A 25657-nucleotide genomic window follows, 5' to 3' on the forward strand; every position below is an offset into this window, starting at 1 on the left:
AGTCTGCTTGAGAGTCTCCCTTCCTCCGCCTCCCCCCCGCCACTTGTGCTTTCTCTCTCTCAAATAAATAAATCTTAAAAAAGAAATGACTTTATTTTTATGTAATCTATACATCCAACATGGGGCTTGAACTCACAACCCCAGAATCAAGAGTCTCACGCCCCACTGATTGAGCCAGCCAGGTGCCCTGAAAAATTGAGATGTTGTACTATGGAGCAGCCATTATGATAGTCAACTTTAGAACTTTTTCATCACCCTTAAAAGAAACTAGGCATTAGTAGTTAATCCTTACCCCAAAATGATCTTGACTTCAGAATTAGTGGACAGAATTTTATTTATTTTTATTTTTATCATTTTTTAAAGATTTATCTTTTTATTTGAGAGAGAAAGAGTATCAAGTGTGCAAGCAGGGTGAGGGGGAGAGGGAAAGAATCTGAAACAGACTCTCCACTGAGCAGAGAGCCCAACATGGGGCTCAGTCTCACGAACCCAAGATCATGACCTGATCCGAAATCAAGAGTTGGACTCTTAACTGACTGAGCTTAACTGACTGAGCCACCCAGGCACCCTGTAGACAGGATTTTAAAGCAGCCATTGTAACTGTCCTCAGGACGTTGAGGAAAATCTGCTTGAAAGGAATGAATAAACAGCAAATCTCAGCAGAGAAATGAAAACTGTAAAGAAAAGAACCTAAAACATATTCTTGAACTGAAAATTTTAACAGCTAATACAAAAAGTTTACTCAGTCATTAAACTGCAAAGTAGAGATGCAGAATGTCAGTGAACTTAAAGACCAGTCAGTAAGGCACTATCCAGTCTGAAGGACATAGAGAAGAAAGATGAAAAAAAAAATTAGTAGAGTTCAGTGAGTGTGGGACAGTATCACAAGGCATAACATGTATTTGGAATCCCAGGTAGCTTTCCAGATCATGTCAGTACCATGCTGCCTAGACCTAGCCTGTAAGTGCTTTTTTGTATTGTTTGGATTTAGCATTCCAGACTACAAAGATCTGATGTAAAGTTCACTCAGTAAATACTGTGTTAAGACTTCTGGTTCAAGATGATGGCCTGAGGCCATACATGTACTTCCTTGCCCTCCCAAAGTCTTAGTGAAATGGTCCTGCCATGTAATATAAAAATGACAATGAGCCTAAACCAAAGACAGAAAATAGGTGAGGGGGTCTCATCAGTAGATCAGAAATTTTGAGTAACTTCTGGAATAGATAAAGCAAATGGATTTGGGGATATGGAGAAATCAAACAGAGCAAGAAAACCTACAATGCAGGAGAACACTGAAGCTCTAAGTAGTGATGTTCCCAGCCTAACTTTGGGGATGGGGGTTTCTCAGGGATCATCAGGCCTGGGACCCGTAGCAGTTTCAGGCTGTGGTGTAAAGGATTGCCAGAAGTTTTACTGCCCTCTTGTCTATAGCGTGCTGGCTCTGGTGTTTGCCTCCAGGCTTGGATTCTTTTCTAAAGGAGGTGGGGAATATGGTGCCAGGGGCTCCTGTGGAGATGTTAGCATCAGAAACAGAAGTAAAGCCTTGCCTGAAGTAACCGCAGGCTTCCCATAGGGAAAGACACTTTGGCTCAGCAGTGAAACAGGCGCGTGTTGCACACACGCGCGCGCACACACACACACCACCCCTGTTGCCTTGGTTGAAGCCACCCACTTTATGTCCCTGTACCTTTGGTGGAGGGGCCCCCTATAGGAATTGTCATCAGCAGAGCCTTTAGCCAGTCGTTGTGTTGAGGGGAAAGGCCATCATAGCAGTGACTTTCACAGTTGCTGAGAAACATGGAGAAGTCACTAATATTAATTATCCTTGTCCTTATAAGTAAGTAAGGCTAACCAGGACTTAGTGGACATTTTAGTATCTTCAAAGAGAAATAGCAGAAGGAAGCAACTCAGCTGAGCCCAAAGAAATAAAGTTAATGACTTGATTCACCACTAGTCCAGCAAACCAAAGCTGATTGGTATTGAGGGTAGTGGCACCAGGGAGATCTCAGGTGTGGCTCAGGTGATGTGATGTACCCATCTGTTACAATGAATTTATCAACTTAGTATTTGTGTAGTTATGCTCTCTGTGTGCTTGCAATTATGATAGCTCTTTCATGCCTTCTGAGATTTGGGACTAGGGCCAAACATCTAACACAGGTTTTGCACTTTTACATGGAACACTAGTGACAGTGGTGAGCAAGGGTGGCTTGAGAGTAGAGAAGTAGCAGAAGGAATAGAGGAGAGCTGTATAAATCTGTGGTGGGAAAAGCCTTTTAAAAATATGTGGGGAGGGGCACCTGGGTGGCTCAGTGGGTTAAGCCACTGCCTTCGGCTCAGGTCATGATCTCAGGGTCCTGGGATCAAGTCCCGCATCGGGCTCTCTGCTCAGCAGGGAGCCTGCTTCCTTCTCTGCCTGCCTCTCAGTGTACTTGTAATTTCTCTCTGTCAAATAAATAAATCTTTAAAAAAAAAAAAATATGTGGGGAAGGGACACCTGGGTGGTTCAGTCGGCTAAGTGTCCAGCTCTTAATCTCAGCTCAGGTCTCGACCTCAGGGTCTTGAGTTCAAGCCCTGCATCGGCTCCATGCTAGGTGGAGCCCCCTTAAAAAAAAAGTTAAGGAATACTTGGAAGCCATAAAGGAAAGTCTATATTTGACTGTGTATGATTGAAATTTTGAGTTCAGCAAAACAAAAGTACCATAAGTAAAGGACATTGGGAGAAATTTTGGTAACACATATCGAATATATGAGGAGATTATATACATTAGTGATACTAGGATAATCCTTTCCCTGAAAAAAGTGTTTGAATAGATAATTAGAAAAGGTGAAAAAAGATGCTCGATTTCACTAAAAAAGCAAAGAAACTCAACAAAATGCCGATTTTCACAGCAGGTGTGGAAAGTAAAAAAGGCTGATAGTGTAGCAGAGGAGAAAAGGGCCCTCTCGTGTACTGTTTGAAGGAGTATAGATTACTACAGCCTTTTTGGGATATTGATCAAAATTTAAAGTGTAACAGTACTTTAGTAATCCACTTCCAGAAACCTGTTCTTTAGAAACATGCTTATAAGTTTGCAAATGTAAACTTAGATATGTATGTTGCAGAATTGCTGCTTTATCACAAATACTTGGAAACTACCTGTACTTTCAACAGTTGCGATCTAGTTTTAATAGCCCATATGCACAGTGCATCCATGCTATGACTGCCATGTCACCAGTGAGGACAAATTAGGCAGCTCTCTATGTATGGCACAAAGTGCCGTAGACAGGATAAAGCAGATGCCCCTGTATTTGTTGATAGATGTCCATTATTTACTGCTTAGTGGAAAGGCTTATGAAGAAGTATGAATACCATAATCCCATTTTAAGAAAAATATTCACACACGCCAAGTCTGGAAGGATATATGGCAAATGTAAATAATGAGTAACCTTACTTATTTTAGTAAATAATGAGTAACCTTACTTATTTTATTTTGTAAACGTTTATTTTAGGGTGCCTGTGTGGCTCAGAGGGTTAAGCCTCTGCCTTCGGCTCAGATCATGATCTCAGGGTTTTGGGATCGAGCCCCGCATCAGGCTCTCTGCTCAGCAGGGAGCCTGCTTCCTCCTCTCTCTCTGCCTGCCTCTCTGCCTACTTGGGATCTCTGTCTGTCAAATAAATAAATAAAATCTTAAAAAAAAAAAAAGGTTTATTTTAAAGAGAAAGAAGGTGAGCATGTGAGTGAGGGGGGAGGGGCAGAGGGAGAAAAGCAGACTCCTCACTGAATGTGGAGCCTGGATGCAGGACTTGGTCCCACAAACCCAAGGTCATGACATGAGCCAAAACCAAGAGTCAGACAGTCAGCCAGCTGAGCCACCCAGGCAACCCATGAGAAATCTTATTTTTTTTTTTAAAGATTTTATTTATTTATTTGCCAGAGAGAGAGAGGGAGAGAGAGAGCGAGAGAGAGAGCGCGAGCAAGGGAGCACAGGCGGACAGAGTGGCAGCAGAGGCAGAGGGAGAAGCAGGCTCCCTTCCGAGCAAGGAGCCTGATGTGGGACTCAATACCGGGACGCTGGGATCATGACCTGAGCCGAAGGCAGCTGCTTAGCCAACTGAACCACCCAGGCGTCCTGAGAAATCTTATTTTTGCAACCCTTTTCTGTTTCCTGGATTTTTGCTGAACATGCATTACTTTTTATAATCAAAGGGGAAAAGTTCTACCTACTTTTGGGGGGGATGGGAAATAAAAACGAATAAAGAAAAATAAAAGTAGTAAATGGTTCATTTGAAGCCCATCTGTGTCCTCTTTCAGCATCAGGAATTCTGGTTTAGAGATAAAGCTAGAGCTGTGGCTTGATGGCTGAATGTACTGCCCATCTTCCCCAACGTGGCCCTAAGGCATGGTATTTTAACTGATGGTATACAGTTGTCCTTTCCCTTCCTCTGGAAATTGCACGTGATGTTAGTTGAAAGCACTTGATAGGATGTAAGGGTCTGACAGCACTGAGCTATCAGTACCCTGAGGGTTTTCTTGTATTTGGAGGGCAGGAAAGGTTGCTTGTGAACTTCCATTGATTTTATACCCCCACCCCCCACCGGAGTCATAGGTTGAATCTGTGCTTATCTTAGCTGTGCTCATGGTAGGTAACACCTGCATGTGTGATGGGCATGTAACTGGGCCAGAACGAAGGCCCGGTTGGTGGTTCCTTCTCTGTCAGGGATGAGAGGTCTTAGTAGGGAAGAGATTGTGAACCCCATTATTAAATGGGGAGGGCAGTGCCCAGAACTATTCAGAGCAAAGTTGGTCTAATGCCAATGAGAATAGCAGTTTACCTGATTTCTAGAATAAAAATAACTTTGTAAAGTTGAGTTATAATTTGTAATTAAAAATGAGATTGTAGTACTTCTTCTGTTCTTTGATAGAATGTAATGTTGCTTTTGAGTTGAAGACAGTAGATGGCAGTGTCCCCCATACTAGAAGAACTTCAGAGGAGGAATTTCTAGTGCATTTAGCACGTGTAGTGGCCCCGGACTTGACAACTAACAGTGCCCTTTTGTGTGACCGTTAATTGGGCCAGAGGGCAGTTTTGTTAAGCTGGTCTTCAAAACAAGAGCATAGATACAGAGTCCTTTGGTTTCCGAGGAGAAAAGCCTATTATCATTTTTAATACTTTATGTTACAAAGCAAAAATAGTTATGATTCATGAAGTTTAAGTCACATTCCCTAGAGACACTTATAGTGAACTTTATTCTGTCTAAATATGTCCACTGGCTGCCAGCTTCCTTTCCTTTCTGTTCAAAAGGTTTAATAAGACACAACAATAATTAATATGTAGTGCTGAGTGTGGAAGAATGCCCCCCCTTTTTAAGGATTTTATTTATTTATTTGACAGAGATCACATGTAGGCAGAGAGGCAGGCAGAGAGGGAGAGAGGAGGAAGCAGGCTCACCGCCGAACAGAGAGCCCGATGCGGGGCTCAATTCCAGGACCCTGAGATCATGACCTGAGCTGAAGGCAGAAGCTTTAAACCACTGAGCCACCGGGCGCCCCGGAACAATGCCCTTTTAAGAGTAGTGATGATTTGGCCATGAATGTGGAGTTTGGGAAAGATAAAAGAATAAGAGCCAAAGAAATGAATGAAATCTTGGATTTTATGATCAGTCTAAGATGGTCAGATGGCTTAAAATGTTGACTGAGAATTAAGACACACCAGATGTTAAAGGTGAGCAGTAGTTAGATTTGCTGTCATTTGTCTTATGTGAATTATAATCTGAAGATTCATAGATACATCTTTTGTGACCAGAAAAAATGAAAAACAGTTTTCAGCTGAGGAGGAGAAATTCACTTTTTTCCCCTATTTTCATTATAAAACTTTTTGCATTTATTTGTTTTTAATTTTTAAAAAGATTTTATTTATTTATTTGACAGAGAGAGGGTGAGCGTGCAAGAGAACACAAGCAGGTGGAGTAGCAGAAGGAGAGGGAGAGCAGGCTCCCTGCCATGTAGGGAGCCTGACATAGGGCTTGATCCCAGAACCCTGGGATCATGACCTAAGCCGAAGGCAGACACTTAACTGACTGAGCCACCCAAGCACCCTCCAAATTTTTACATTTAAATATAGTGTAAATGAAAGGTGTAACTTGTAGTGTTCCCAGTACTAAAAATATTTTATCTTCTGTCCTTATTTACGTCTGATAGTATCACCAAGACCTTGAATTCGGCTGTACGTAGGTCATATGGGAGCCAATGATCCATGCTAGTTTGAGTCATCTTTGCCTCCAGAGATACAGATCAGGGTATTGGACTCACTCACTGGTGTCCACTTTGCTCTTAATCAAATTGAATGGCCCTTTCAGTTTCCAGGTTAAATGAGGTCAGAAGGAGCTCTATAGAGATAGACTTTTAATCCTTTTCATATGAAAACATCCTCTTTTCTGTCTGTAGGTAAGGACTGTATTTTCTTTCCCTTTCCTTTATATCTTAAGCATCTAGAAAAAAGCCTGGTACAAAGAGGGTACTTAATGAGGTACTCGTTGAGTTAATTTTGAATTTTGTATCCTTATTTCAGAGACCCCAACTTTGTTGAACAATTTTGTGTTGAATGGGAGAGAATTAACTACTGGCTACCAAAATTGGCCAGGTTTTCCCCCATGTTTTATCTCATTTATTTATTTATTTATTTTATTTTTGTTTTTTTTAAAGATTTTATTCATTTATTTGACAGACAGAGATCACAAGTAGGCAGAGAGGCAGGCAGAGAGAGAGGAGGAAGCAGGCTCCCTGCTGAGCAGAGAGCCCGATGCAGGGCTCGATCCCAGGACCCTGAGATCATGACCCGAGCCGAAGGCAGAGGCTTTAACCCACTGAGCCACCCAGGCACCCCTCTCATTTATTTTTTATTCAGCTTTAGAAAACATATTGTCATTATATATTTACAATAATTATTACACATATATAATACTGGGGGTACCTTGGCTCAGTTGGTTATGCATCCAACTCTTGGTTTCAGCTCAAGTCATCATCTCAGGGTTGTGATACTGAGCCCTGTGCTGGGCTCTGTGCTGAACGTGGAGGCTGCTTAAGAGTCTCTCTCTCCCTTTGCCCCTTGCCCCTCCCTGCCTTGCTCTTGCACTCTCTCTAAAAAAAAAAAAGAAAAGAAAAGAAGAAAGAAAGAAAAATTTTAAAAATCAAAAAAAGTAAAAATATCTTAACACAGATGTATCAGTGTTGAATTAAAGGTTTCATGTCACAGAGGTCTACAGCAGGTTCTTAATGGAACTAAGAGGAGGAAGATGAACAGTTTAAGAAAAGACAGTAGCACACTCCTACTTTAGGGTGTTGATTAAAAGTTAATATTTTGTGAACTTAGGGAAGATTTTTGTAAGCTTTATGAGAGAGGGCGTGAGTGGGGGGCGGGCACAAGGACAGGGAGAGAAGCAGACTCTCTGCTGAGTGTGGAGCAACTTGGAGTCCATCCCATGACCTTGAGATCATGACCTGAGTTGAGATCAAGAGTTGGTCTCTCAACTGACTGAGGCACCCAGGTGCCCCAGGAAGATTTAATTTGGAGAAGATTTTATTTTTAAGTGATCTTAAACCCAACATGGAGCTTGGGCCCACAGTCCCAAGATCAAGCATCTCATGCCAGCGAAGCACCTAAGATTCTTTTTTTTAAAGATTCTGTTTTTGAGTGGTCTCTACACTCAACCCTAAGATTAAGAATTTTGTGCTCTACTGACAGCCAGCCAGGGGCTCTTTAAGGACTACTTTTTTGATTACACATGAAACCTCACACAGCTGTTCACTATGCCTAGGTTCTTACTACTAAGTAAGTGTAAGGAATAGGAGGGAATGTTTACTCAGAAACACCAATGTCTATAGCAGTGATGTCCTTGATAATAAAGAGTTTAATTCTGTAAATGGAATATTTTTTTAAAATCTTAGGTTCTGATTTGAGTATTGTTTTCTCTTGTTCCCTCCATTAGCCTGCATATTTATACATTTATTCGATTTTACAGCCCTACCGTGTGTCAGGTGTTGGAGCTGTGAAGTCACCACATAGTACCTGACTTTGAAGTGTTTCCAGTCTAGTGGTAGAGACAGATATATAAAGAAATGTAACAGGATTGGCCATAGTAGTCACAGGCAGAGTTGGAACACAGAAAGGATAGGGCTTTCCTGGAGTGGGGGTGGCAGGTAAAGTCATGGAATTTGTCACCAGATGTCAGTGCTTTTTTTGATGCTTCAGCCATGAGAAAGTGCTCAGTCCCTGAGCTGTCCAAGTAATCAACTGTGCTAGATTTACTGGGTGGTGGTTACCAGTGGGCGACTTCCTAAGCCATTTCCTCTTAAGCATGGACTTTTGAGCAGAACCTCCAAGTAGAATATGACTTCCTATACATTTCTGGTTCCAAGGACACTGGGCTTGACTTTGCCTTCATGTTTGCATTCCCACTCTATCTAGAATGGTACTTTGGATATAAGTGGTACTCATTAAATGTTTACAGTGAAAGTGAAATTGTTTGAGGAAAACTCATATTATGTAAGAAATGATTTGAGGAGTTTTTATTTATTTTATGAATATATCATTATTTTATAAAAAGACTTTCTGTAAAAGTAATGTAAATAGCAGCTCCCCAGGGTAATTAATTAAATTTGTAAAAATTTTGCTAATTCACCACTCTATGGAATTTATTGCAGTGTGTAAAATAAGTTATGCTTTCATAAAGAGTTTAGTTTAATAACCCTTTTGATTAAAAGCTCACACTTTAATAGTAGTCAGTGATATTTTGATTGGTTATGAGCCAACAGTGTGTTTCCAACAATTGATTTTACTTAACTTTTTGTTTCAGAATTAAGACTCTGAGGAAGGAAGCAATCCAGAAATTGTGATTTAAGCTTTGATATTTTCCTTAGGAAAGTAGTATTGGTTAATACTTGGAATGAACATTCTTTTTTTGTTTTAGAGTTTGGTATTACAAATAAGAAGTCTTTGGGCAGGATGACCTTTCTTTTCAGTGTCATATTTAAATACCTCCCTTTATATTATTCCTTGGAACACAGCTTTAAGAATATATATTTAAACTTCTCTGCTCTTTTCAGATACGGTTAAAAAACTCCAGGACCAGAAACATGACATGGAAAGAGAAATCAAGACACTCCATAGGAGACTTCGGGTAGGATAAATCCTCATGTATTATCTCATTAGAATACCTAGGTTTCTGAAAGTTGAGGACTGTGTAGTTCTTGATCGTTGTTAGTATTCGTCTTAAGCTTCAGATTCAGTTAAAATACTGATCCTTCTGCCCGTTGGGCAGAAAGCAACTGCCACCATTTCAAGTTGGGATTAGTGCTGGATTCTGGATAGAAGAATCTTCTAGTAATTTATGAGTGGTAGTTTTAAAAAGATGGATTTAGGAAGCAAGTATTGTATTTTGGAAAGAAAAATTATTTGCTCTTGCTTAGTAAGTGTCCCAAACCAAGCTGTTTTCAGTCTTCTGTGGATTTGATCAGCTTGCTGACAGCTGTGCCAGTCTGCTGCAGAGGTTGGGTAAGCTCATCTCTTAGTTTGGGTCATGCCTCAGTTACTCAGGCTATATTCACAGTGTCAGAAAATCGCTTTGTTGGGGGATGGGTGCCGGGCCGGTGATTGGGCAGCTGTGGCTCTGGTGGAGGCAACGCCCTGGGGAGACTTGCCCACCCAGCCACGCCCACATCCTCCATGACTGTGGGAAGCAGCAGACTCTACAGTTCTTTGCTCTTCTCTTTGTATGACTTTGTCTGCCTAGTTAGAGTTTAGTGTTTTTCATCGGACTTCCTCTTCCTTTTCCTTGACTTTTGATTTTTTTTTTCCTGTTAGTTTTTGATGTCAAGATATTTATAGATATTCCCTGTAAAATCTTTCCGTATGGTTCACACACCATTATCTACTTTTCAGAGGTAAAGTGCTGTAAATTTTGAACAATGTGTCTATTTTCATAAGACTTTAAAAACTTGCATAAGGAAGGGAGACTTGATACTATTGTCATTAAAATTGATTAAGCACTCTGGTACTCGATGCCTCAGCAGACAGAGTAACTAGAAAGTCTTTTCCTCATTAAGTACAAGTTCACTACTAATAATTGTATTACCTGTTACCTGTTAGAAATTATAATAGTAGTTATCTGAGACTTAAAAGAAATTAATCATCATTTGGGAAGTGCATTATAGTCCAGTCATAAATACACTTTATTATTTTTAAGTAAGTATTTTTGCTTTCTTTTGGAAATAAAAATTTAGTTTTTTAACGTAGGAAGAATCTGCGGAATGGCGGCAATTTCAAGCTGATCTCCAGACTGCTGTGGTCATTGCAAATGACATTAAATCTGAGGCCCAAGAGGAGATTGGCGATCTGAAGCGCCGGTTACATGAGGCTCAAGAAAAAAATGAGAAACTCACAAAAGAACTGGAAGAGATAAAGTCACGCAAGTATGTTTTGAGAAACCAGTTTTTTTTTTTTTTAAAGATTTTATTTATTTGACAGAGAGATTACAAGTAGGCAGAGAGGCAGGCAGAGAGAGAGAGAGGAGGAAGCAGGCTCCCTGCTGAGCAGAGAGCCCGATGCAGGACTCGATCCCAGGACCCTGAGATCATGACCTGAGCCGAAGGCAGCGAGCGGCTTAACCCACTGAGCCACCCAGGCGCCCCGAGAAACCAGTTTTAATAGAGAACACTTCAGTCCCAATTTTGTGATGTGGTATCATGGAAAGAAAGAGTGTGGATCCTAGTGGAAGTTACTCAACTTTTCTGGCCTCATTTTATGATACCTGCAAAATAGTACATTCTGTATGATCTGTCAGAGTTGTTATCAGTATCTATAATTAATAGTTCCGGGGGGGCCAGAATGGTCCCTGGCACAAAGTACCTTCTAGTTCTCTTCTTTCCTATATCTCTACACCCCAGTCCTGTTACTTTGCTTTAGATTAATAGCCTCTGAGTAGGGGTGTGTACTATGGAATTACACATCCTGTCCACTTCTGCTTCTTACTAGCTGTGTGATCTTGGTCAGGGCCCTTAACTTCCCTAAGCCTCACTTTGCTCATCTTTAAGATGGAGGCAGTCCTCTCTGCTTTACAGTGTTGCTGGAAGGCTGAAAGGAGATCTGCCTGCCCAGTAGCCAGGGTGATGATGAGTATACTTTATTTTATTTTTTTAAAGATTTTATTTATTTGTTGGAGAGAAAGAGAGAGGGAAAGCACAGAGGGAGAGTGAGAGGGAGAAGCACACTCCCTACTGAGCAGGGAGCCCAGTGTGGGGCTTGATCCCAGGACCCCGGATTAGATATTTAACCAACTGAACCACCCAGGCACACCTACCTTAATAACTAATGTTATTGTTAGAGACCCAAGTAAAGAGTGCAAAGCGAGTTTTTCTGTATCACTCTCTTGAGGAGGTTTTACTTATAACCACCTTAATCTCCATAGTAGTATTTTTTCCCCATTAACATAGAGATCATTGGAAACCAATGTAGTGCTTTAGATGAGATGCCATTTGTGATGTGTTTTGAGTTCTCAGTGAGATTCCATCTAATGGGTAGGGGGGAGTAGTTTTTATGTTTGAGGTTATTAAGAATTTGATTATCCAGGGACGCTTAGCTGGCTCAGTCAGTAGAGCATATGACTTGATCTTGGGGTCATGAGTTTGAGCCCCAAGTTGGGCATAGAGTTTACTTTATAAAAAAAGTATTTGGGGAGCGCCTGGGTGGCTCAGTGGGTTAAGCTGCTGCCTTCGGCTCAGGTCATGATCCCAGGGTTCTGGGATCGAGTCCCGCATCGAGGGGGGTCTCTGCTTGGCAGGGAGCCTGCTTCCCCCCTCCCCGCCTGCATCTCTGCCTACTTGTTATCTCGTGTCTGTCAAATAAATCAATTAAATCTTTAAAAAAAAAAAAAAAAGTATTTGGGGCACCTGGGTGGCTCAGTGGGTTAAAGCCTCTGCCTTTGGCTCAGGTCATGATCCCAGAGTCCTGGGATCGAGCCCCATATCGGGCTCTCTGCTCAGCAGGGAGCCTGCTTCCCCCCACCCTCTCTGCCTGCCTCTCTGCCTACTTGTGATCTCTGTCAAATAAATAAATAAAATCTTTTAAAAAAAAAGTATTTGATTTTTCATTACTTTTAACTAATTTTTAGGTAGACCTAGGAAAAAATTTAGAAAAATATTTATGGGGTGCCTGGGTGACACAGTTGGTTAGGTGTCCAACTCTTTTTTAAAAATAATTAATTAATTAATTTGATGAGAGAGATCACAAGTAGGCAGAGCAGCAGGCAGAGAGAGAGGGGGAAGCAGGCTCCCCTCTTAACAGAGCCTAATGTGGGACTCGATCTCAGGACATTGAGATTATGACCTGAGCAGAAGACAGAGGCCTAACCCACTGAGTGCACTAGGTGCCCCCCCCCCCACACTCGATCTCATTTTAGGTCGTGATCTCAGAGTTGTGAGTTCATGCCCCTTGTTGGGTTCCATGCTGCCTGGAGCCTACTTAACAAAACAAAACAAAACAAAATAAAACAAAACAGGATATTCTCGAAAACCTATCTTGTTTCATTGTTGCTTATCTCTAATGAATGGCCCAGAGAAAAACCAGATTACTAAACCATTTTTCTTTGGCTTCCTTAAGCAGAAGATTTTATTTATTTGACAGACAGAGATCACAAGTAGGCAGAGAGGCAGGGAGAGAGAGAGAGAGAGAGAGAGAGAGAGAGAGAGAGGAGGAAGCAGGCTCCCTGCAGAGCAGAGAGCCCTATGCAGGGCTCTATCCCAGGACCCTGGGATCATGACTTGAGCCGAAGGCAGAGGCTTTAGCCCACTGAGCCACCCAGACACCCCTCATATTACCTTTTTTTGTATACTGTTAAAGAAATGTTTTATTCCTCCCCCCCCCCCTTTTTTTAAGATTTATTTATTTATTTAGGAAAAAGAGAGTGTGTGCGACGGGGAGGGGCAGAGGGAGAGGCAGAAATAATCTCATGCAGACTCTGTGCTGAGTGTGGGAGCCCAACAGGTAGCTAGATCTCAGGACCCTGAGATCACAACCTGAGCCAAAAGCAAGAGTTGGATGCTTAACTGACTGACCACCCAGGCATCCCTGAAAATTTTCATTCTGAAGTTAACCTGAGTGACTGAAATTCTGCTCTTGAAGAATCATTCCATCAGGTCCTAAAGATGTCCTCAGTGAAGCAGTAAATTAATTTTACTAAATCTCAGTCCTTAAGTACATACTCTGTTTAACATTCCATGTGATAAATGGGAAATATATATAAAGCACTTTCACTATGTCTGCTGTATACTCAAGTATGAGGTTGTCTCAAGGAAAGTGCTCTGTGATTGTTAAGAAAAAAAAAAAACAGCTCACGCTAAAATAAACTATTAAGACTTTGGTATTTGGTGGATGTCCCTTGGAAATGAATTAAGAGAGACTGTCACTGTCACTTAAAGGAAAACAACTGACTGTATTTGTTGCTGGTACCAAAATGTGGAAATTCGAGTAAATGTTAGGATTTTAGAAAATTTGTATTTGCCATCATAAGCTTGGCAGCTTCCCGTATTTAAAGAGTTTTCTGATGAGATCATTGCTGATATTAACAAATGTGACTTTTAAATAGTAAATCCTATAATGACAGATGTCATCATTTGGAAAATTCATGTAATTCAGTGAACCAGTGTTTTCTTTCTTTTTTTTTTTTTTTTAAAGATTATTTATTTATTTATTTGACAGAGAACACAAGTAGGCAGAGAGGCAGGCAGAGAGAGAGAGAGAGAGAAGCAGGCTCTGCACTGAGCAGAGAGCCCGATGCGGGGCTCGTTCCCAGGACCCTGGGATCATGACCTGGGCCGAAGGCAGAGGCTTTAACCCACTGAGCCACCCAGGCGCCCCGAGCCAGTGTTTTCTGTATGACCAGTGCAGTCACATATGGGTAAAAGATCCATTTAAAGTATAAGAGACTAGAGTACTTTGAATGTACAGAGTAGGAGAAGTTTATTCACATGATTTCAAATTGCACATCGCAACAAACTTTTAAGTAACTACCACTTAATACATTTTGGTATAGTACCAAGGAAAAACAGCCTCGGTTGTCTAAAAAGCCACAATTACCTATTTCACGTCATTAAAATAATCTTTTCTTTTTCAACTACTACATATCTCTGAGCCCTGTTTTTCTTATGTCACAATAGATTGAATACAGAAGAAGAAATGAGAATCTAATAGTATATTCTGTTAAGCCAGACATTAAAGAGATACACAAAAATGTAAAAACACTGCTATTCTTCATCCTCTTGTTCCTCCTCCTCCTCTGCCTCTTCCTCCTCTTCTTCCATTTTTTGGTTTTGGAAAATGGTTGTTTCTTATTAAAGTATGTTGTATTGTTAAGTCCCGGGTTTATTTTTATTTTTAGATGAATTAAGTATTTTAAATATATCTTAGTTTAAATTTCCATTATGATAAATGTCAACAGATATAAGCCACATAAAGAAAAGCTCTTTGGGATCTTCAGTAATTTTATTTTTGTTGTTGTTGTTTTTTTAAAAGATTTTATTTATTTATTTGACAGAGAGAGATCACAAGTAGGCAGAGAGGCAGGCAGAGAGAGAGAGGGGGAAGCAGGCTCCCTGCTGAGCAGAGAGCCTGATGTGGGGCTCGATCCCAGGACCCTGGGATCATGACCTGAGCCGAAAGCAGAGGCTTTAACCCACTGAGCCACCCAGGTGCTCCATCTTCAGTAATTTTTAAGAGTGGAAAGAGGGGGCCCAGGTCTGGGTGTCTTGGGCAGTTAAGTGTCTGCCTTCGGCTCTGGTCATGGTCCCAGGGTCTTGGGATAGAGCCCCACTTTGGACTCCCTGCTCAGTGGGGAGTCTGCTTCTCCCTCTCCCTGTGCCCCTGCTCATGCTGTAACTCTTGCTCACTCTCAAATAAATAAATAAATCTTAAAAAAAAAAAAAAAGAGTGGAAAGGGACTCCAAGAAAGGTTTGATAATCATTGTTACAGATTATTTGTTTAAACTTCTGAACATGATGGGGCGCCTGAGTGGCAATTAAGTGTATGCCTTCGGCTAAGGTCATGATACCTGGATCCTGGGATTGAGTCCCGCATCGGGCTTCCTGCTTAGCAAGGAGTCTGCTTCTCCCTCTCCCTCTGCCTCTCTCCCCGGCTTGTACACCACATTCTCTCTCAAGTAAATAAAATCTTTTAAAAAAAAGTGTGAACATGAGACCCTGTGATACATCCGGAGGAAAACAACTGTCAGAAGATGTCAGAAGAGTAAAATAGCTACCAGATTTTCCCAAGGGCTGGCTTAGTTTTTGTCTACCTGTAAACTTATTTGATGGTTATATGAAAGATGCAAACTCTGCAACTGAAATCTTATTCCAGATGAAAACTTCTGTATTAGCTCAGTGAATTAGAGCTAGCCAGAAATAAAATGTTATTGATTTTTTTAGATGAATCATGATCCACTGAGCATCTACGAGACTCATGTACTAATAGGGCCCAGGTTTTGTTTTGTTTTTTTTCTTTGTAGAAATTCTATTTGGATACTACAGAAGGTTTGTTTTAAAGAATATGAACTTTGGGGGCGCCTGGGTGGCTCAGTGGGTTAAAGCCTCTGCCTTCAGCTCAGGTCTTGATCCCAAGGTCTTAGGATCGAGCCCCACATCGGGCTCTCCGCTCAGCAGGGAGCCTGCTTCTTCCACTCTCTCTCTGCCCGCTTCTCTGTGATCTCCGTCTGTCAAATAAATAAATAAAATCTTTCAAAATAAATAAAATAGTATTTAAAAAATAGAATATGAACTTTGATTTCATTTCTTTTGTATTTTCCTGTTTGTGCATGGCATATTAGATAGGGCCAGTATAGATAACCCACATGTACTGGTGAATTCCCAAACACCAAAAAGCAGGACAGAATCTCAAAATCCCAGTCCTGAATCAGGTTCTTTTTGGCCAGCCCACTTTGCATTTTACTGCTAACTGATAACTGATGTTCTCACCTTACACATACTCAGATGGAAAATGGATTCTGTTGGTTACTTTTAAACATATTTAGTACAACCCAATATAAAAATTGTAATATTGTTTCCTGGAATTTACCAAACAAATGAGAATATTAGACTCGGTAATTTATTTAGCTCTACTGATACTGTCTTTTTTTGTTTTTTCTTTTTTTTTTTAAGATCTTATTTATTTATTTGACAAAGAGGGAGATCATAAATAGGCAGAGTCAGGCAGAGAGAGAGGGGGAAGCAGGGTCCCCACTAAGCAGAAAGCCTCATGCACGGCTCCATCCCAGGACTCCCAAGACCATGACCTGAGCAGAAGACAGAGGCTTAACCACTGAGCCACCCAGGTGCCCCGATACTGTCTTTTTTTTAAAGTGATACTTTTTTTTTTTTAAAGGTTTTATTTACTTATTTGACAGACAGAGATCACAAGTAGGCAGAGAGGCAGGCGGGGGGGGGAGCAGGCTCCCTGCTGAGCAGAGAGCCCGATATGGGGCTCCATCCCAGGACCCTGAGATCATGACCTGAGCTGAATGCAGAGGTTTTAACCCACTGAGCCACCACCCAGGTGCCCCTCCCCGCTTTTTTAAAGATTTTATTTATTCATTTGACAGAGAGATCACAAGCAGGCAGAGAGAGGGGGAAGCAGGCTCCCTGCTGAGCAGAGAGCCTGATACGGGGCTCGAACCCAGGACCCTGAGATCATGACCTGAGCCGGAGGCAGGGGCTTTAACCCACTGAGCCACCCAGGTGCCCCTAAAGTGATACTTTTTAATGCTTTTCAGTAGGGAGGCAAAAATGTGTTTGCTAGTATGTGTGTAAAAAGGCCTGATTTCACTATTGTTTTCAGGCAAGAGGAGGAGCGAGGCCGGGTGTACAACTATATGAATGCTGTTGAGAGAGACTTGGCAGCCTTAAGGCAAGGGATGGGACTGAGTAGAAGGTCTTCAACTTCCTCCGAGCCAACCCCTACAGTGAAAACCCTCATCAAGTCCTTTGACAGTGCATCACAAGGTAACTTCTTAAATCCTATGCCAAGGGCAGGCTGTCGTCATTCACTTACTATCTGTTCTCTGGTCTGGTTTGATATTCTTTCCATCTTACTCTCTGAGCCTCATCAAATTCAATGTAGTATTAATGAACTAGTCTTACTATCAGGTGACTTTTAGCAGGGGAGTTGGGATCTGTTCAGCTTCAGAGATTTTGTTTTTAGACTTGGTGCCTTGCCCCTCAAATAAATGGGTCTTCACATAGTCCTGAGGCTCTGAGTGTGTTCTCTATGCCAAAAAACCTCTAGATGTATGAATTCAGCCCTTTCCCTTCGTCTGAACTCCTGTAGGTCTATAAATCCAAAGGCTTCCCTGATATTGACACTCCGGTATCTCCTAGACATGTTATGTCCAAAACTGCACTCTTGCCCCTGAGCTTCAGGCTTTCCCCTGTGTAAATGGCAGGACCATTCCACCCAATTACTTAAGCCAGAAATCCAAGAATCCTTCTTCTTCTTCTTTTTTTTTTTAAAGATTTTATTTATTTATTTATTTGACACACACAGAGAGAGAGAGAGATCACAAGTAGGCAGAGAGGCAGGCAGAGATAGAGGAGGAAGCAGGCTCCCCGCGGAGCAGAGAGCCCAATGCGGGACTCGATCCCAGGACCCTGGGATCACGACCTGAGCCGAAGGCAGAGGCTTTAACCCACTGAGCCACCCAGGCGCCCAAGAATCCTCCTCCTTTGTTAAATCCTTCCTGTTTCTCACTTCCACATCTAATCCATTATCAGGTCATGTGGATCCAGCCTCCAGCATGCACATCTTTGCTCTGTCTACTTCTCACCATCTCTAGTGCATAATCAACTGCTAGTACAAGCCATCATCAGCTTCTAATTTCAGTGACTTCCTAATCAGTCTCTCTGATTCATTTTGATAGAAAGGACTTTTCTTGCTTAAAGTCCTTTAATTGCTTTATTGTAGTTAAAGTGAAATTCAGATCCCCAGTGCCTGCGTGGTCTGACCCTGCCTTCCTCTTACCCCAGTTGAACTGCTCTTCCTCTGTCCTCTATATTCCTGCCACACTGGACTGCAGGTCCCAAAGCAGGCCAGGCTCTATATTGCAAGGCTCTTCTGTATCCGGAAGCTTATTCTTTCCTCCTTCAGATGACTGGGTCCTTTTTAATTTCTCTAACCCCCTCAGCTCTGGGAACGGGAAAGAGATGTATTTTTAAAAAAGAAAAAAAAAAACCTAAATGGCGGTGCTTGTCTGGCTCAGTTGGCAGAGAATGTGACTCTCGATCTTGGGGTTGTGAGTCTGAGTCCCATGTTGGGTGTAGAGATTACTTTAAAAAAAATAATAATAATAACAAAAAGGAAAACTAGGAGGACCTGAGTGGCTCAGTCGGTTAAGCATCTGCCTTCTGCCTTCGGTTCAGGTCATGATCCCAGAGGTCCTGGGATCAAGCCCTACAATGGGCTGTCCTCAGCAGCAAGTCTGCTGCTCCCTCTTTGATATCTCTTGCTCTCTCTTTCAAATAAATAAAATATTTTTTAAAAATTAAAAAATAAAAGGGGGCGCCTAGGTGGCTCAGTGGGTTAAAGCCTCTGCCTTCAGCTCGGGTCATGATCTCAGGGTCTTGGGATCGAGCCCCACATCGGGCTGTGTGGTCAGCAAGGAGCCTGCTTCCTCTTCTCTCTCTGCCTGCCTCTCTGCCTACTTGAGATCTCTGTCTGTCAAATAAATAAAATCTTAAAAAGAAAAAAAAAAAACAGGGGCACCTGAGTTGCTCAGTGGGTTAAAGCCTCTGCCTTTAGCTCAGGTCATGATCCCAGGGTCCTGGGATCGAGCCCCACATCGGGCTGTGTGGTCAGCAAGGAGCTTGCTTCCCTTCCCCTCTCTCTGCCTGCCTCTTTGCCAACTTGTGATCTCTGTCTGTCAAACAAATAAATAAAATCTTAAAAAATAAAATAAAATCTTGAAAAAACAGAAGAGAAGAGCACCTGGGTAATGCAGTCAGTTAAGCATCCAGCTCTTGGGTTTGGCTCAGGGCATAATCTCAGTCAGGGTGGTGAGATCAAGCCCTGGGTTGGGCATTGTCCTCAGTGCGGAGTTGGCTTAAGACACTCTCCCTCTGCCTGCCCCCCCCCCCCACTCACCCATACTCTCTCTCTAAAATAAATAAATCTTAACAACAGTAAAATAACTGAATATAATGTGTCCTAAAACTTACATTTTCTTCTAAAAATTCTTTTAACTTCACAATAGGCTTTATTCTAATCCCTCTAATAATAATAGAGTTTCTATAATCTATATTCTGTGAGTGTATGCAAATTAGTGTCCTTGACTTAAAATCAGAGCAAAAGTCATTTATATACTCACATTGTTGGTACAGATATTTTGGAGGATAATATCTTCCAATTTAAAATGCCATATTCATAGATCCTGAAGTTCTTAATATAATAATACTGGCAGATGTTTATAAATATATATAGATATAGGGACCCCTGAGTGGCTCTGTCGTTAAACATCTGCCCTTGGCTCAGGTCATGATCCCAGGGTCCTGGGATCAAGCCCCCCATCAGACTCCCTGCTTACCTGGTTCTCCCTCTCCTACTCCCCCTGCTTGTGTTTCCTCTCTTGCTATGTCTCTCTCTGTGAAATAATAAATAAAATCTTCAAAAAGAATGTATATAGATAGATATAGATACAGATATACACACAAAGTTTTCAGTGTAGGATTGTTTGAAAAAAAGGGGAAAACCTGGAAATTGCTTACGAGCCCGTTAAAAGGATTAAGTCAATTATGACCCATTAGTACAATAGAATGCTGTGCATTTTTTAATAAGAATGAGGTAAATCTCAAAGTACTTATGTTAAAATACGCTTGCAGTCCTTTATAGTAAGTTGAACACCAGTATTTCATAGTGTGATCTCATTTTGTTTTTTTAAGTACATAGATTTTTGCATTAAAAGTGCAAGAAAGATGCACTTGGAACTATTGTTAGTAGCTACCTCTGGGTAATATGAGGAGCTAAGATGAAAGAAAGACTTACAAAAATCTGTACTTCTAAAACGAAATGATAATGACGTGTCTACACTAAATTAAAGTCATGAAGTTATTCAGAATATTGATGAAATGGGCCCTAATGCAAAAAAGATAAATCTGCTTTTGAACTGATCTTTTTAAATAAGCAATGTTTTACAATAAAATATATCTAAATGACTCCATATTGCACTGCCTAATTATATATGCAAAAGAAGTTAACACAAAGTATTCAAATAACTTGTACATGAGTGTTCGTAATAGCACTACTCATAATAACAAAAACATGGAAACAACCCAGCTGTCCATCAGTTGATGAGTGGATAAACAGAATGTGGTCTCTACATCTGAAGGAATATTATTCAGCCATAGGAAAGAAGTACTAATACATACTACCATGTGAAAAATATGCTAAGTGAAAACAGGCAGAAACAAAAGGTCATGGGTTATAAGATTCCGTTTTTATGAAATGTGGAGAATAGCTAAGTCCATAGACACAGGAGGCAGTTTGTTGACAGTTGCCAGGGACTAGGGAAGAGATACATGGGGAGTGATTGCTTAATAGAGACTGGGACATTTTGGAACTAGGTAGAAGTGATGATGGCTGTGCAATATTGTGAATGTACTAAATACCCTTGAACTGTACATTTTAAAATTATTTACTTTCTATTATGTGAATTTTTTTCAAAGATTTTATTTACTTATTTGAGAGAGAGAGTGCACAAAAGAGCACAATTGGTAGAGAGGAAGAAGCAAGCCTCTCATCAAGCGGGGAGCCCAATGAGGGCTCCATCCCAGGACCGAGATCATCACCCAAGCCAAAGGCAGCTGCTCAATTACTCAGCTACCTAGGTACCCCTATTAGGTGAATTTAAAAAAAAATTTTTTTAAATTTTAAGTAGGCTTCACACCTAAGACAGGGCTCGAATTCACAACCCAAAGATAAAGAGTAGCATCCTTTACCGACTGAACGAGCCAGGTTCCCCTATTATGTGAATTTTATCTCAGTAAAAGAATGCATCTAAAAATAGCAATTTAAATATAAGTACTTGGTTGCATGAAAAGGTCCACAATGATCTACTTTTTCATCTTTTCCTACTGTGTGATGTGCCTGATTTTATATATGTGTCCCATTTTGATTTTAATTTGGCTTCAAACAAATAACCTTTTTTTTTTTAAGATTTTGTTTATTTATTTGACACAGAGAGAGAGATCACAAGTAGGCAGAGAGCAGGCAGAGAGTGGGGGGAAGCAGGCTCCCTGCTGAGCAGAGAGCCCGATGAGGGGCTCGATCCCAGGACCTTGAGATCATGACCTGAGCTGAAAGCAGAGGCTTAACCCACTGGGTCACCCAGTACCCCAAATAACCATTTTTTATGTACCCTCTACTAAACCTTGTATCAAGCCCAAGTATCTGGAAGTGAGTAAATTATGGATCCGACTTTTGAATAGTTCAGTCTAGAGAGGGAGATTGACGTATAAGTGAATAATTAACAGATCTGTGCATTAAATGCAAACCAGAAAGTACTTGCAAAGTGAAGTGATGAACTCCGCAGGAGGAGATGAGAAAAGCTGAATGGGAGCCCAGTGTTCTTTTGTTTTTTGTTTGCTTTTGTTTTCCAGTGTGCCTTCATTGAATGCATATCCACTATGGGCCCAGCTTCTCACCTGGTACAGTTACAGAAATATTCCTCTTGGGTTTTTTGAACTTGAATTACATTGGCTCATGGAGTTCTTTAACTACCCAAGTTAATGAAATGGCAAAAATGGGATGACTGGCATAACCAGTTTGGGAATCAACACAACTACTCTAGGGAACAGACAGTCTGCCTGATGGCAGGAGAAGCATCACCTGTTAGGCAGGACTGTGAGTGAGCGCCTCGGAGGTTAGGCCTCAGGACAGCTTCAGGGGAGCCAGAACATTGGGTAGCCTGAGGGATCGTTCAGGGGAGACCAGTTATAAAAGCTTCCACTCTACCATGATGCATTCAGTATTTGTTTGTTTGTTTCTGTAGTACCAAACCCCACTGCAGCCACAATTCCTCGCACGCCTTTGAGTCCGAGTCCAATGAAAACCCCTCCTGCCGCAGCTGTCTCACCTATGCAGGTAAGTGTCCGTGACCATAGAGGCTGTGGGAGCCTCAGCATCTAAAAGTTTGTCCTCCTAAAAGTCATTTACACTTACGTTATGGGGGGCAAATGACTTACCTCGTGAAGAATGTAGTAGTTAGGATTGTAAAATAATGTAAATATCCTTAATTGAGATAAATTATGAAAATGTCCATTATGTTACTCTTTGGAAAGAGTAACAAGTACTGAACACTTGCTGTGTATTCTACACTATTCCCTGTGCTTTATCATGTGAATTCATGTAATTCTCATAACAGCCCTGTTGGGTACCAGGTACTATTCTTACCTCTAGTTTTCACACATGGAAACTGAGGCCTAGAAAAGTTCAGCAATTTGCTGAAGGTCATATAATGAAGTGGTGGAGTGGGGATTTGAACCTGAGCAGTGTGGGTTCAGGGACCGTCTCTCTAAGTTAGGATGTGTAGTTGGCGTGTGTCAGCCTCCACTTCCTAACAAATCAAAGCTTAGTGGTTTAAAAGAGCAGTTGTATGATTTTCGCATTTGTGTGTTGAATAGGCAGCTTTGCTGGCTTTCTGTGGGCTCACTTCCGTACCTGCACTTAGCCACAGGGTGGGCTGAGGCCTGGGCTCAGCAAGGATGCCTGGGCCACTCTCTCCATGTGGCATTTCCTCTCAGGTTCCTTCATGGTGCGGTGTCTCAAGGTCCAACCAAATCCTAAGGCTGGCCCAGGTTCAGAGTTGGGGTTTCTGCAGAAGGTTCATTATGGGCTTTTTTTTTTTTTTTTTTTAAGCCATCTAGTACAAGGGCATTGCTGATCCATTATAAACAAGTCTCTGAAGTTGCTCTTCTTGGTTGCTGTGGAAATGTAGGCCAGAAGCAAGGGAGATGGTGGTTGTTCTGTAGTGCTCATTAGGCCTCTCACTGTATCCTTGTTGGTCAGCCGCTTTTGGAAATATTGGCTGTGGTGGAGTTTGCCACTTAAGTTAGAGTAGCCAAAGGAAAACTGGCCATAAACCTAGTACCTAGTACCCTTTGATACAGGGGAACCTTGGCCATACCTCTTCTGTAAAACTAGCATTTGGGAACATTTTATTTTTGAATTGAAACCTTTGTGCTTTGTTAATTATTGGCCATGCATTTTACTAGTGAATCTGTTGGGGGTTTTTTTTGTTTTGTTTTGTTCTTACTTTCTAACTTTCTCCTATGTGAAATTTAGGGTAAATGTGTACCCTTCTGCATTTGTAATGTTGCAAATTAGTGGTGCTGCATTTCCATGTGTACCGAAGGTTTTAATGCTCTTAATTTACCATGAAGGCAAGGGAATTCCAATCGTACTATAGATTTAATGCTTTTTAATGCTCTCTTATTACTCATACTTTTTCTGTAGACCTCAAGATGCAAAATACAAACTTCAAAAGAGGTGAAATTTCTTTAATATCTGTTGGTTGAAATTTAATATACAAAGCATGACTTTGGGGGCGCCTGGGTGGCTCAGTGGGTTAAGCCTCTGCCTTTGGCTCAGGTCATGATCCCAGGGTCCTGGGATCGAGCCTTACGTCGGGCTCTCTGCTCAGCAGGGAGCCTGCTTCCTCCTCTCTCTGCCGGCCTCTCTGCCTACCTGTGATCTCTGTCAAATAAATAAATAAAATTTTTTTTAAAAAATGCATGAGTTTGACAATCTTTATAAAGGTAGGAGGTGAAAAATTTAATCTCTGTACCTTGATAGAAGTTAATATAAGTCACATTCAGTAGCTTTTTAGTACTCGGTTAACACAATGCTTCTCAAATCTAATTGTGCATTAAAACCATGTGGAGAGGTTTTAAACACATAGATTCCCAGGCCTCATCCTAGTGAATGAGAATCTCTAGGGAATAGGGCCTAAGAGTGGGATTGTTAGTTTTTCAAAACTCCCTGAGTGGGAATTCTACTTCTGACTTTGAGGGAGTGACTGGCTGGATTACTCTGCCACCCCCAGCAACTCGAAAGCTGGACAAATTAAAGGAAGCAGTTATATTCAGACATGTACAGCAGGCAGCATGAGACTGTGGTCCTTAAATAAAAGTCCTGCTGGGCCCACACTTTTCCTGTTGGGAGGTTCCAGATGGTGGTTCAGGGGGGATGAAGCCAGATAGAGTCAGGAAGGGGGAACTAACTGAGTCTGAGGAGACAGAGATCCGTGTTCAGGGAGAATGAGAGTGCTGGAATTTGCAGGGCTGAGGACCTAGGAGGAGGGAGCTAGGGCCTCTGGAAGGGCCAGAGGAAGGGCCTCTGCAAAGGCATCCCTATGAGTCTTTGCCTGAATGCTAGTCTGCACAGGCACAGGGTGAACCCCACAAGGCTGAGTAAGAACAGATTCCCAGAACAGAAGAGTTACCAGGTAAACACTTCCCGTAGTTCACAGAGAGCAGGGAATCATTTGATTTCCAACTGGCCACCGTGGAGAAATCTTGAAATACTTGGAGCATTCCGTAGAGACCCCTGAGGGCCACACCCTAAAGCAGAACTACGCTGCGGCTCTTGAGTAAGCACTATGCTACACCTGCCTTAAAAATAAACCTCAAAAGAGGAGGAGATCCATAAGTAACTGGGTCCTCAGCCTCTGAAGTGCTTCTTAGTGACTCTCAGAAGTCATGCACTTGTGGAATCTGCTCCTCTTGAGTGTTGGCTGGACTTCTTGGCTCACTTCTGATGAATACAGTATGGCAAAGGGGTGGGATGTCACAAGGTAGGGTTATAAAAAGAGTATCTTCTGTCTTGAGGTTTCTTCTTGTTCTCTTATATCTAGTCACTCCAGTAAACAATTGAAAATTGAAATAGTTAGCAATATATTTAATAAAATGCTGTGAAAAATCTGTATAATGGAAAGAATAAAATATTGCTGAGAGAATTCGAGGAAGTAATAAACAGATATATTCATGGACTGGAAGACTCAGGATTGTTATTATCTTACAGCTCTCCCTCACAGTCCCAGTGAGGGATCCAGTGCAATCCGAGTGACAGTCCTGCATGCTATTTTGTAGAAATTGATAATACAGTTTTAAATTTATATGGAAATTCAAAGGACCCTGAATAGCCAAGGCATCTGGGAGATTTAAAAAAAAGGAAGGGGGGACAGATTTGGAAGATTTATACTACCTGGTTTTAGCACATAGAGGAATCAAAGACAGTGTGGTACTGACATAGTTTGTTTATTTGAAATCATTAAGCTGATAAATTCCCCATCTCACAAATAGCCAGAGTACCAGCGGCTGCACTTACTGATATAGTTTAAATGTAGACATTATATCAGTAGATTAGATAATCCAGAAACAGGCCAGCTGATTTTCAGCAGAGGTGCCAACATAATTCAGTGGGAGAGGGGTAGCCTTTCCAACAAAGAATTCCAGAACAGCTAGAATCTATATGGAAAAAAGATAACCACAGCTGTTTCTCATGGCATTTATAAAAATTAAAATTGATTGTAGACCTACATGTGAAAGCTAAAACTACAAAACTGAAAACATTAGAGAAAGTCATCCTGAT

The 25657-nt window shown here is 41.4% G+C and overlaps 1 protein-coding gene across 2 annotated transcripts in view; it reads left to right on the forward strand.

Moving 5' to 3' along the window:
• The window catches only part of SPECC1L (sperm antigen with calponin homology and coiled-coil domains 1 like), a 138989-nt gene that overhangs the window by 57565 nt on the left and 55767 nt on the right, over positions 1-25657 (forward strand). For both annotated transcript variants that reach the window (XM_059408944.1, XM_059408942.1), the window contains 4 exons: positions 9084-9157; positions 10273-10448; positions 16859-17022; positions 22059-22150. In XM_059408944.1, coding sequence (XP_059264927.1) covers positions 9084-9157; positions 10273-10448; positions 16859-17022; positions 22059-22150 — 506 coding nt within the window. The remainder of the gene's footprint in view (positions 1-9083; positions 9158-10272; positions 10449-16858; positions 17023-22058; positions 22151-25657) is intronic.

Source organism: Mustela nigripes, chromosome 8, assembly GCF_022355385.1.
Source record: "Mustela nigripes isolate SB6536 chromosome 8, MUSNIG.SB6536, whole genome shotgun sequence".
Classification (NCBI taxonomy): Eukaryota; Metazoa; Chordata; class Mammalia; order Carnivora; family Mustelidae; genus Mustela; species Mustela nigripes.